This window comes from Lotus japonicus, chromosome 6 (assembly GCF_012489685.1).
Source record: "Lotus japonicus ecotype B-129 chromosome 6, LjGifu_v1.2".
NCBI classification, from domain to species: domain Eukaryota; kingdom Viridiplantae; phylum Streptophyta; class Magnoliopsida; order Fabales; family Fabaceae; genus Lotus; species Lotus japonicus.
In genome coordinates, this window is record NC_080046.1 from 16,880,409 (window position 1) to 16,894,019 (window position 13,611).

General features: G+C 38.2%; 1 protein-coding gene across 1 annotated transcript; it reads left to right on the forward strand.

The window, feature by feature from the left end:
* Positions 1 to 2,664: 2,664 nt before the first annotated feature.
* Positions 2,665 to 13,598, forward strand: LOC130722653 (protein CELLULOSE SYNTHASE INTERACTIVE 1-like). The gene is made up of 8 exons (XM_057573460.1): positions 2,665 to 2,863; positions 3,033 to 3,183; positions 4,330 to 4,403; positions 4,769 to 7,835; positions 8,363 to 10,907; positions 11,629 to 12,083; positions 12,757 to 12,873; positions 13,175 to 13,598. Exons 2-8 carry the CDS (start codon positions 3,115 to 3,117, stop codon positions 13,313 to 13,315), a joined length of 6,468 nt encoding a protein of 2,155 aa, XP_057429443.1. The 5' UTR covers positions 2,665 to 2,863; positions 3,033 to 3,114; the 3' UTR covers positions 13,316 to 13,598.
* The last annotated feature ends 13 nt before the right edge of the window (positions 13,599 to 13,611 follow it).

Here is a 13,611-nt window from a genome sequence, read left to right on the forward strand (position 1 = left end):
ATGATATACATGTTTCATGCTTGGCTATATAGTCTGATCGATGAAAGAAGCTTTGAACATATTTCAACCATAGACGAATGGAAGGTTGTGCAATTTAGTTGATGATAGCCGCTTGTTCTAACTTTGTAGATAATGAATGTTTGTAATGATGTTTGATCATATAGTGTTTGTAATACATGAAAATTCAATCTATCATACTTTTAGTTTTTATAACTTCATCTTTATTATCATCACAACTTAAAGAAAGGGATTATGAGATCTAAACGCTTGAACTTAGAGCATCTCTAATGGGAGTGTCTCACACTAAAGAGACTCTCTCATTAGTGTCTCACACAATTGGAGAGAAACTATTCTTCCACCATGTCTAATTTGAGTGTGGTAATGTAGACACTTCTCTCTCACGTGTCTCTCATAAATATGTTCATATAAAATATTATTATATTTACTTATCATTTAATCACCCAAAGTATGTAGTTGATTGTGGGGTCTACAAGAGAAACTTTTAAGAGTTTTTTAGTTGGAGTAAAAAATTAGTAAGTGGTTTAGATGACGTGACACTATGAAAAATTGTAAAGAATGAAGTGTAGACACTCTAATGAATGTGATGGATAAAGATGCTCTTATTTGGTAAAAGAAATTCCACATATATAAGCCTTATGACATCACAAGAACCTTTTCAAATAAAAAAATTTAGCCACAATGAAAAGCTAGAAAAAATTTTATATGGACCATTTTAGATGCTACAGATACAATTGTTGTTATTCTAATTTTTTTGGTTGAGATTAGAGTGCCTAGTATAGCTGTGACTAATCTCCTAGCTACTGGTGCTAAGCAGGAAATGACGGATCTTAAAATAAGTTTCATTCATATTAATATTAGTGATAATTAAATATTCGTACTTTTTTTATAAGCAAATGTTAATTATTAATAATGTTAGTAAATTAGTTCATCCTCAGGGTTCAAACCCTTCACATTTCACCTTTCATCTCACCCGACCCTTATGTCTTCTAGTTCTTATCACTTGAGCTAACCCTCTGTACTTGATTATCACTAAAGAAAGATATTAGCACCACCACACCACACATGTTGTGATCCTTATTTAATAATTAAGATTCTTTCCTATGAAATGATATTATCGAGTGAAAAATTATGCCTTCAAAAATATTAAAGAATCTCACCTATAACAATAAACAGCAAATGCTAACTTGGGGAGCAAGTGCAAATAACATGATTTCTTCCATTTTCATTATATTGCATGATAATCTAATTCTAGAACCTCATAATAAGTTGCCAGTTGCCATAGTGCTATGCCAGCTGGTTTGGTCACTGGCACAAATAATACAATAAAAAGATTTGAACATGTAGCTAATGGCTTGTCCAAGAGTCTTCCTCTGGCAGCTTAAAATAATCAGACTATTATTACCTTAACTGTCACCTTTGAAAAATCTAAGGATTCTGTTACCATCTTGCTACTGCTCGATCCATTGTAAAATATAGAGAGTAAGAGAGACAAACATACTTTAGCCAACTAAGGAAAACAAAAAGGGAGAGATAGAGATACTTGAAATGACTGACTTTTCTTCCTTTTCTTTTCTTTTCTTTAGAGTACACTTCAATGGCCATATTTAGCGGCTTGGCTGCGATCAAGAGCTCGGCCCGACTCAAATCAAAACCATGTGGGTATACTTATCGAATAATTGGAGTTTGGTTCTTGTTAATTATTGCAACTAAACAATTAGTTTATCTACCAAAAAAAAACTAAACAATTAGTTTGAGATGCTGGCAATTACTCAAGCTTTGAAATAATCGAAACTTAAGCATAGGGGTAGTTCTAGCTTAATGTGTAGATTAACGGCACTAGGTTACTCTAGGTAAAAATATCAGGTTTGAATCCTACTAATGCAGCTGCCATTAAATATTTAATAGGGAGAATCATATCCAACTCAAAATTGTGAAAATAATTAAATACACATAAAATTAATGGAAACTATTTTTGAAAGTTAAAAATAATGGAAACTTAATTATATATACACAACCTTTTAATTTGTTGCATTTCACGAATTCAACTAGTTCAATAGTTAATTTCGTCAAATATATTTTTACAATCAATTATTTTTTCAACTTTCAATTGTCATCTATCTTATAAACATTCACCTAACATAAATACTTTCAACTAGTTTATCAGTTAAACATTACCAAATATGACCCAATAATAATCAATAAACCAAATTGTTTCTCTCATTTGAATCAATAAACTCAAGCTAGACGCACATATAAGAATCAATAACTTATCAGCTAGCGTCACACTCACAATACACACATAAGAATCAATAAACTTTGTAAAGTCACAATGTACGTCGTCCCATTTGAAAGCGAAATTAATTAAATTATTAAGAGATAATGTCAAAAAGATTTATAAATTTGATGCTAGTGATTTTATTGAATGAAGTCTTTTAATTTTTTTTATAGAATTAAATAAAATTAACTTATAAATAGAAACTAAGAGAGCAATAAATAAATGATGTTAATGATGCAGTAACATTTTAGACTTTCACAAAATGAAATTTCCAAACTGCTGGTGGCTGGAGTAAATGCTAAAGGCTAAGCCTAGCCGTTAAAGAAGGAGCTTGGAGTCACTGTCGGTGCTGTATTGTCTGTCTGTGAATTGTGAAAGCAAACACCCGAAAACAACAACAACCCCTTCCATACATACAGACACCACCTACCTATCCATGAAACTCAATAACTCAAGCTAGCTAGAACGCACATGTAATGTAATGTAAATAAAACCCCAAACTATTCAATCATTCTTCATCATCGCCATTTCTCTCTCCCAATCGATGTCGCTTCTCACTCTCTCAAGGTTCGTCTCTTCATTCTCATGCATTCATTCAGCTTCCGTTGACTCATACTACACACACCACACCACGATTTCATCGTTTTCTTGTTGTGATTGTTGTTTTGGCTTGTGAAATTTGCATTTTCTGAGATTGGTGATTGGTTTTTTCTGATCTGAATTCTCGTGTGGACAGGGAGAATTTGATGCTCTGACAGTGTCTCCAGCATAGATCTGGAGAGGGTGCTAGCTGTGATCTGCTTGCTTGGGAAGCAAAGATGGCCACCGCACTGACTTGGAGGTTTGCTGCCAGCAATGGCAGCAGCAGTCTTCCTGCTAATGATTTGGTACTTCTTCATTTACTCCTTTTTGTGTCATCACTTCATTATTGTTGTGTTCTTGAAGGATAGTTCAAGTGGTAAGAGCTAAGGACAACACGGTTGGGTGGGATGAAAGGGCGAATGTCCAGGGTTCGAATCCTGAGGAGGAGGACTAGTTTACTAACATTACTAACAACTAATATTTGCCTATCAAAAAAAACTTCATTATTGTTGTCCTATAGGAGTATGAGTTTGTGAGTTAGTAGGTATTAATATGTAGTTTTATGGATCTTAGTTCCTGCCAGCATGTCTAGATTTGTTATTTCTTGAAATTTTGTTGGTGGTTGTTATGATTTTAAATTTCAGTTGTGGTTTATGGTTAGGCTGCAATTGAAGAAATTGCGGTAAGTTGTAAGATGTGGCTGCATTTGCGATTGCAGATAAATCAGAAGCCACAAAAGCGGCTGCTGAAATTAAAAACTGTTGACACCCCACATCGACAAGAGATGTAGCTGACGTCGAGCTTATTAAATGGTTTGGGCAATCCTCACCTCATGAGGTAGCTTTTGAGGATGAGTTAGGCCCACTCCTAATTACGAGGAAAACCGCTTGGAGACCCTGATTTGCCATTTTTCCTTGTTCTAAACAGTTGTAGAGAGTATCATTGACAACCATAGAAGTCTAACGAGGCTCGGTGATTTCATTTTGCTTTCTATTTCTGTGTCTTGTTGTCGATATAAGCTTATCTGTCATTGTTCTCTCAAATTGAGACGTATATTGTTTTGGTCAATAAGTACAATCCTAACTGATAAAAAGTAAATTGTAGTGGAATAACGATCTTGTATTTCTTGATATGGAATATAACCAAGCTATTGCATGTTGTGGTTTGCCTATGTTCCCTCAAAACTTGATTTTCCATTTCTCCTCTTGTTATAGAACATATTACTTAGTTTTCTATTCCTTGCTGGCTTTATGAATATGCATAAGAGTAACAAGTTCACTTGATTTGCATGTAAATTCCAAATATAAACTAGAAATTGTAACTTCTAGATCGATGTTTATCCATAAATGCAGCTGGTATATTTTTCCTGTGTGTGTAGATGTTACTTTCAATATGTATAGATATACAGACATTGTACTTAACATTATTGACTGTCATTCTTTTGATTACAGGAAAAAAATGGTGACGGGAAGGCTCAAGATTCAGAGCCTCCAATTCCCTATCCTGTTCTGAAGATGGAATTGAGGTTAGTTATGATGTAAAACAAGCCTACAAATTTTGTCAAAAGGGAATATTTTACAGCCTGATAAAATGATTGAATAAATTGCTTGAAATGCTGCTGAAGTCTATGCTTTTACTTTCTTGTGTTTGACACATTTTGTGCTTGAGTGAGCATTAGTGCTTATGTTGGACGCCAAGTAAGCTAGCGCCATGAGTCCCCCTTAAAGATTTTTTTTGTAGAAGAGAAGATATGGGGAGATTTGACTATATGGCCTTATTCTCTTTAATCTGAGAACCATCTAACTTGATGCTTTGAATATGGCTTTTGGACATTAAAATTTAAAATGTAAAATGCAAACTTCTTTATCTTACACTACTAGCTGATTGCAGAGAACGTAGCAGCAACAGCATGGAAGATCCAGATGGAACATTAGCAAGTGTAGCTCAGTGCATTGAGAAGCTGCGCCAAAGCTCATCTTCTATGCAAGAGAAAGAGTATTTCTTGAAGCAGTTATTGGAGCTTATTGATATGCGTGAAAATGCTTTCAGTGCTGTTGGATCTCACTCTCAGGCAGTTCCAGTACTTGTTTCCCTCCTCCGGTCAGGTTCGTTGAATGTAAAGATACAGGCAGCAACTGTCTTGGGCTCTCTTTGTAAAGAAAATGAACTGAGGGTGAAAGTCTTGCTGGGAGGATGCATTCCTCCTTTGCTTGGTCTACTCAAGTCCAGTTCTGCTGAAGGTCAAGTAGCTGCTGCAAAGACAATTTTTGCTGTCTCTCAAGGTGGTGCCAAAGATCATGTTGGATCAAAAATATTTTCAACTGAAGGAGTTGTCCCAGTGCTTTGGGAGAAGCTGCAAAAGGGCGTGCAGAATGACAGTGTAGTCGATAGTTTATTAACTGGAGCACTGAAAAATCTCTCCAGCAGTACTGAGAGATTTTGGAATGCCACACTACAGGCTGGTGGAGCTGATATATTAGTGAAGTTACTAACAACAGGACAGTCTAGCACTTTAGCTAATGTGTGCTTCTTACTTGCCTGTATGATGATGGAGGATGCATCTGTTTGTTCAAAGGTGTTGACAGCAGAGGCAACGAAACAACTCCTCAAACTTTTAGGCCCTGGTAATGATGCCCCTGTTAGGGCTGAAGCAGCAGGTGCTCTTAAATCTCTATCTGCTCAGTGCAAAGACGCTAGGAAAGAGATAGCCAATTCTAATGGAATTCCCGCTTTAATTAATGCAACCATAGCTCCTTCCAAAGAGTTTATGCAAGGTGAGTATGCTCAAGCGTTACAAGAGAATGCTATGTGCGCCCTAGCGAACATCTCTGGTGGTTTGTCTTATGTCATCTCCAGCCTTGGTCAAAGCCTTGAATCATGCTCCTCACCAACCCAAATTGCTGACACATTAGGGGCTTTAGCTTCAGCTCTTATGATATATGATGACAAGGCGGAATCTGCTAGAGCATCAGATCCTTTGGTAGTTGAGCAGTCATTACTCAATCAATTTAAACCTCACTTGCCCTTAGTTGTGCAGGAACGGACCATTGAAGCCTTAGCTAGTTTGTATGGCAATCCTATTCTCTCACTTAAACTTGCAAATTCAGATGCAAAACGTTTGCTTGTTGGTTTAATAACAATGGCTGCTAATGAAGTGCAAGATGAGCTTCTAAAAGCTCTCTTGACATTGTGCAATGGTGAGTGCAACCTATGGCATGCACTTCAAGGCCGTGAAGGAGTTCAGCTATTGATATCTCTTCTGGGTCTTTCATCAGAACAGCAGCAAGAATGTGCTGTTGCCCTGCTTTTCCTTTTATCTATTGCAAATGATGAAAGTAAGTGGTCCATTACTGCTGCTGGTGGTATACCTCCACTTGTTCAAATTTTGGAGTCAGGATCTGTAAAAGCAAAGGAAGACTCAGCAACAATCCTTAGGAATCTATGTGATCACAGTGAGGATATACGTGCTTGTGTTGAAAGTGCTGATGCTGTTCCTGCATTATTGTGGCTATTGAAGAATGGAAGCCCTAATGGGAAAGAGATTGCAGCCAAGACCTTGAATCATTTAATTCACAAATCTGATACCGCAACTATCAGTCAACTTACAGCATTATTGACTAGTGATCTACCTGAATCTAAGGCTTATGTCTTAGATGCTTTGAGAAGTATGCTTTCTGTTGTTGCTCTTAATGATCTTCTACGTGAAGGTAGTGCTGCCAGTGATGCAATCGACACAATGATAAAAATATTGAGCTCAACCAAGGAAGAAACTCAGGCAAAGTCTGCATCAGCTCTGGCAGGAATTTTCGAAATGAGGAAGGATGTGCGTGAAAGCAGCATTGCTGTTAAAACTCTTTGGTCAGTCATGAAGTTGCTTACTGTTGAATCTGAAAGTATCTTAATGGAGTCCTCGCGCTGCCTGGCTACAATATTTCTTTCCATTAAAGAGAACAGGGAGGTAGCTGCTATTGCTAGAGATGTGTTATCCTCCCTAGTTGCGCTGGCTAGCTCTCCAGTTTTGGAAGTGGCGGAGCTGGCAATATGTGCTGTGGCAAATCTTATTTTGGATAGTGAGATTGCTGAGAAAGCTGTTGCAGAAGAAGTTATATTGCCTGCTACAAGAGTATTGCGTGAAGGTACCATTTCTGGAAAAACACATGCAGCAGCAGCCATTGCTCGCCTCTTACATTCTAGGAAAGTTGATTACGCTATAAACGAGTGTGTGAATCGTGCCGGTACTGTTCTTGCATTAGTTTCTTTCCTAGATTCTGCTATGAATGGACCTGTTGTCACTTCAGATGCTCTAGAAGCACTTGCCATTTTGTCCAGGTCAGAAGAAACCAGTGCACATAGTAAACCTGCTTGGGCAGTTTTGGCTGAATTCCCTAAAAGCATAAGCCCAATAGTTCTATCTATTGCTGATTCAACGCCAGTGTTGCAGGATAAAGCTATTGAAATATTATCTCGATTATGTAAGGATCAGCCTGTTGAGTTAGGAGACGCAGTTGCTACTGCCTCTGGGTCTATATCATCAATTGCTAAGAGGGTAATCAATTCCACTTCTACAAATGTAAAGGTCAAAATTGGGGGAGCTGCAATTCTTATTTGTGCTGCTAAAGTAAATCACCAGAGGCTGGTGGAGGATCTAAATTTATCAAACTTGTGTGCTAATCTTGTTCAGTCTCTAGTTGATATGCTTATATCTTCACAGATTACTTTGGGTAACCAGGGTGATGATGACAAGGAAGTCATCAGCATTTGTAGGTATACACATGAAGAAGTCAATGATGGTAACTCCAACACTGGCACTCGCATTATATCTGGTGTCAACTTAGCTGTATGGTTACTGTCAATTCTTGCTTGCCATGATGAAAAATGTAAAATTGCAATAATGGAGGCTGGAGCAGTTGAGGTTCTCACTGATAGGATCGCAAATTGTTTCTCACTATATAGTCAGGTACCAGTCTTCCATGGTTTTTAGAGCACTAAAACTAATTGAGTATTATTAACAGAGAAAATGGAGCTGGGCTCCTTTCAGCATGCATAAGTATTCACACTATAGAACTATTGTTGCCACCTATACCACCACCAATATTTTCCTCCACCTCTCTCTCTCCCATGCCACTTGCCCCCATTCTGTTATGATATTCTCTCTCTGCTACTAGAGTTTTCCACCTCCTGCCCTCATTCATAAACCAGAAGGCCTCTTGGCTTATAAAAAATAAATAAACCAGAAGGCCTTTTTACTGAGCCCATGTTTCCCTTGTCTGCAATACATGTATTTGGGCCATCAGTTTTCAGTTAATCTGAAATAGGTTGACAGTTCCATCTAATTCTGTTCATGGAAATATTTACTTATTTGCGTCTTCTTAGCCATCAAATTTTGATCTGCAATGCTCCTCATTAATGTAAAAATTAGATAATAGATTAGTATATACTATTATTTCTGCCTACCAACTTTTGCTCCTTTACGTGACCATGCAGATTGACTATAAAGAAGATAGCAGCATGTGGATTTGTGCTTTGTTGTTGGCAATATTATTTCAAGATAGGGATATCATAAGAGCACATGCAACTATGAAATCTGTACCAGCCCTTGCCAATTTATTGAAGTCTGAGGAATCAGCAAACAGATATTTTGCTGCGCAATCAATAGCTAGCCTAGTCTGTAATGGTAGTAGGGGAACCCTTCTATCTGTGGCAAACTCCGGGGTGGCAGGTGGACTTATCTCCTTACTTGGCTGTGCTGATACCGATATACAGGATCTTCTGGAATTGTCAGAGGAATTTTATTTGGTGCCCTATCCTGATCAAGTTGCCCTTGAGAGGTTGTTTAGAGTTGATGACATAAGAGTTGGTGCCACTTCTCGGAAGGCAATACCTGCCCTCGTTGACCTTCTCAAACCAATTCCAGATCGCCCAGGAGCACCATTTTTAGCACTTGGGCTTTTGACTCAGCTTGCTAGAGACTGTCCATCGAATAAGATTGTAATGGTGGAGTCTGGGGCCTTAGAGGCACTTACTAAGTATCTTTCATTAGGTCCACAAGATGCAACGGAAGAAGCTGCAACAGATCTGTTAGGAATTTTGTTTAGCAGTCCTGAGATACGGAGACATGAGTCCGCATTTGGTGCTGTTACCCAACTTGTAGCTGTCCTACGTTTAGGAGGAAGAGCTGCAAGGTATAGTGCTGCAAAAGCCTTGGAAAATTTATTCTCTGCTGATCACATTAGAAATGCTGAGACTGCTAGACATGCTGTTCAACCCTTGGTGGAGATTCTTAATAGTGGCTTAGAGAGAGAGCAGCATGCTGCAATTGCTGCGTTAGTTAGGTTACTGAGTGAAAACCCTTCAAGGGCACTTGCTGTTGCAGATGTTGAGATGAATGCAGTAGATATTCTATGCAGGATACTTTCATCAGATTGTTCAATGGACCTGAAAGGGGATGCTGCTGAATTATGTTGTGTTCTTTTTGGAAATATAAGGGTTCGGTCCACGATGGCTGCTGCGCGCTGTGTTGAACCCTTGGTCTCACTCCTTGTAACTGAGTTTAGTCCTGCGCATCATTCAGTTGTCCTTGCATTGGATAGGCTTGTTGATGATGAGCAACTGGCGGAACTAGTTGCTGCACATGGTGCTGTAATTCCTCTCGTAGGCCTAATGTATGGTAGGAACTATGTACTTCATGAGGCCATTTCCAGAGCTCTGGTCAAGTTAGGAAAAGACAGGCCTGCTTGTAAAATGGAAATGGTGAAAGCTGGAGTTATTGAAAGCATGCTTGACATTCTTCATGAAGCACCTGATTATCTGTGTGCAGCCTTTACAGAATTGTTACGTATTCTGACCAATAATGCGAGCATAGCCAAAGGGCCATCAGCTTCTAAAGTGGTTGAACCCCTTTTTTATTTGCTGACTAGACAAGAATTTGGGCCTGATGGACAGCACAGTGCATTGCAGGTTTTGGTTAATATCTTAGAACATCCACAGTGTCGGGCTGACTACACTTTGACTTCTCAGCAAGTTATTGAGCCCCTCATCCCCTTGCTCGATTCTCCAATATCAGCAGTGCAACAGTTGGTTGCTGAACTTCTCTCACATCTACTTTTAGAAGAACACCTTCAGAGGGATCCAGTGACACAGCAAGTAATTGGCCCTCTTATACAAGTTCTTGGTTCTGGCATACATATATTGCAGCAGAGAGCTGTAAAGGCCCTCGTCAGTATTGCAACTGTATGGCCAAATGAAATTGCGAAAGAAGGTGGTGTTATAGAAATTTCCAACGTGATATTGCAAGCTGACCCATCCATTCCTCATGCTCTATGGGAGTCTGCTGCCTCGGTTTTGGCAACTATTCTGCAATTTAGTTCTGAATTCTACTTGGAAGTTCCTGTTGCTGTTTTGGTAAGGTTGCTTCGGTCTGGCTCAGAGAGCACAGTTATTGGTACATTAAATGCTCTTCTTGTGTTAGAAAGTGATGATGGAAGTAGTGCAGAAGCAATGGCTGAAAGTGGTGCCATAGAGGCTCTCTTGGAGCTTCTAAGATCTCATCAGTGTGAGGATACTGCTGCAAGACTCTTAGAAGTATTGCTGAACAATGTAAAGATCAGAGAAACAAAAGTAACTGACTCGGCCATCTTACCATTATCCCAGTACCTCTTGGACCCACAAACCCAAGCACAGCAAGCAAGATTATTAGCAACTTTGGCTCTTGGTGATCTATTCCAGAATGAGGGTCTTGCGCGGACACCTGATGCAGTTTTAGCTTGTCGTGCTTTAGTGAATGTTCTTGAGGACCAACCAACTGAAGAAATGAAAGTTGTAGCCATATGTGCTCTGCAAAACCTTGTGATGTACAGCCGATCAAATAAGAGAGCAGTTGCAGAGGCCGGTGGTGTTCAAATTGTACTTGATCTGATAGGTTCAAGTGATCCTGAAACATCTGTTCAGGCTGCAATGTTTATTAAGCTTCTCTTTTCAAATCATACTATACAAGAGTACGCTTCTAGCGAAACAGTCAGAGCAATAACTGGTGAGTTCTTTGCTTCTCATGCAGTGTGAAACTTTATTATTTTTATTCTGAACAACTTTGTAATTTCTCATCCTCATTTTTCTTATGCATAATGGTGCATTTGTTACTTTTCATGTGGCTGTTTTTTATGTAGGTTTTAAATGCATTTTTTTTGTTACTTTTATTTCAAGCCAAGCATAACTTGGTTTTATAAATTTCTGTTGATAAAAGAAACCAATACTATTTACATATGAAGAAGTTAAAAAATCTTTTGAAAAATATAAATGCTGATTTTCGAAAGATGACACCATTTCATCAATGTAATTCACTTAAGTGGAAAAAATCTACTGTTGTTGATACTTGTTACACTGATTGGTCATTAACTCTAAAATTTAAGTAAGGAATTAATAGTAATACTTGTGGCTTGTGCACTTCACTTACATGCTTTATAAACTTCAGCTTGACTTGTAATTCTTGCAATACAGCCTTTTTTTAGCAAAATGAGCTACTAGTCTTCTGCTAAGTATTCACAAAGCAAACTATAGGTTAAACTTGAAAGCCTAAATTATATGGAGATAAAGATGTTCTTTTTAGTCTGAGTTATTTGACAAACAATGATGATATTCTTTGTTAACACTTTCGCAACCATGCTAATAGGAATATCCTCCCCCCCCCCCCCTCTCTCTCTCTCTCTTAGTATGTAAACATGGATGGCCTAACACGGTTTTTTATTCTTTTATAGCTGCAATTGAAAAGGATTTATGGGCTACTGGAACTGTGAACGATGAGTATCTTAAAGCCTTAAATTCTCTATTTAGCAATTTCCCCCGGCTCAGAGCAACTGAACCAGCAACACTTAGCATTCCACATTTGGTTACATCTTTAAAGACAGGTTCAGAGGCTACTCAGGAAGCTGCCTTAGATACACTTTCTCTGCTCAGGCAAGCTTGGTCAGCATGCCCGGCAGAAGTTTCAAGAGCTCAGTCCATAGCAGCCGCAGATGCTATTCCTTTGTTGCAGTACTTAATCCAGTCTGGTCCACCTCGGTTTCAGGAAAAGGCAGAATTTTTATTGCAGTGTTTGCCAGGGACATTGGTGGTGATCATCAAGCGTGGTAATAATATGAAGCAGTCTGTTGGAAACCCCAGTGTTTATTGTAAGCTTACTCTTGGAAACACAGCTCCAAGGCAAACCAAGGTATTATTTTAGTTATAATTTTATACTTGTTTATTATATTGTGATATTTTCCTCTAATGCACTAAGATTAGGTGACATGTTTGTTTCACACGAGTCAAATACACGATTGGCTCTCCATGTCAAATATGCACAAATTTAACCAGTAAATGCTGTTTCTTGATAATGTTGTCTGCTATGTTCTACTGGAAAGTATGCCAATATAAGAAATGACCAATTAGGATATACATTTTTATAGTTGTTTCTTAGAAAACATTCCAGTTGACGATTTACATATTCTGCTGCAGTTTTGTTGCCCATCTGTTTAGACTTCAGAATCCAGATTCACGCAAATTGATTTTTTTCTTACCGTTTAATATAGCTTTGACTTAAGCGGCGTGTTAGAAATAATAATATAAAACAATTCATGTGACCCTTACCTAGCAGCTTAAACTTTTGGGATAATTGGTTGCTTGACATGGTATCAAGCCTCAATGACCAAGCGGTCTAGAGTTCGATCCGGGCCGCCCCCAATACTTCTGATAAAAATGAATTAAAGCACATGGTAGGTGGGCATGTGCATTCTCCATGCTTCAGGCCCAAACAGGTGTAAAGAACATATGTTTTATGCTGAATAGATTTTCTTTTCCTCTTGAGAAAGCGAATATGCTAATAATCATGACAATGTGCTACGCAGGTGGTCTCAACTGGCCCTAATCCGGACTGGGATGAGAGCTTTTCATGGTCCTTTGAGAGTCCTCCAAAAGGCCAGAAGCTTCACATTTCTTGCAAAAATAAGAGCAAAATGGGAAAGGTAAATGCAGGAGAATTGCACTAATAAAGGCTTTCTATTCATCTTATTGAAGCAATGAATTGGAGAAAATGAAACTCACTTTCAAGTATCAGAGAACTGTGTTTATATACATCAGTTGTTAAATAACTATCTAACTGAATCTGATTTCAGTTTCTAACTAAAAACAACAACTTGACTAACATCTAACAACCTACAAACTGACTTCTAAGTACTCTAACAGCTTCTAAGTTGAGTGATCTATTACATCTTCAGTTATTTTTCTCACTTCCACATAACCTCTCCCTTTCTTATTTGTTGACAGAGTTCATTTGGGAAAGTGACAATCCAGATTGATCGGGTGGTGATGCTGGGAGCAGTAGCTGGAGAGTACACTCTGTCTCCGGAAAGTAAAAGTGGCCCCTCAAGGAATTTAGAAATAGAATTTCAGTGGTCTAACAAGTGAAGCTGGTTACCGTGAGCAAATCAAGCTTTGAAATTGGAACATAGGGTACATGGTTGAAAAGAAATTTTGTTAAAATTTTGGATTATTTATAATGGCAGTGTACATAGCAGCAATTGTTTGTTTTATTCCCAAACAAATTCTTTTGTCATAATATTCTTTTGTAACTAGATCGTTCATTTCCTAGCTTAAAAACTAGGGGCACGAAGATCAGGCTTGCTTCCAGTTTCTTGTATGTTTTTGGATGTTGTCAATTTAAAATGGGTCTGTTTTATGCTTTGTACAACTTTAATACGTAT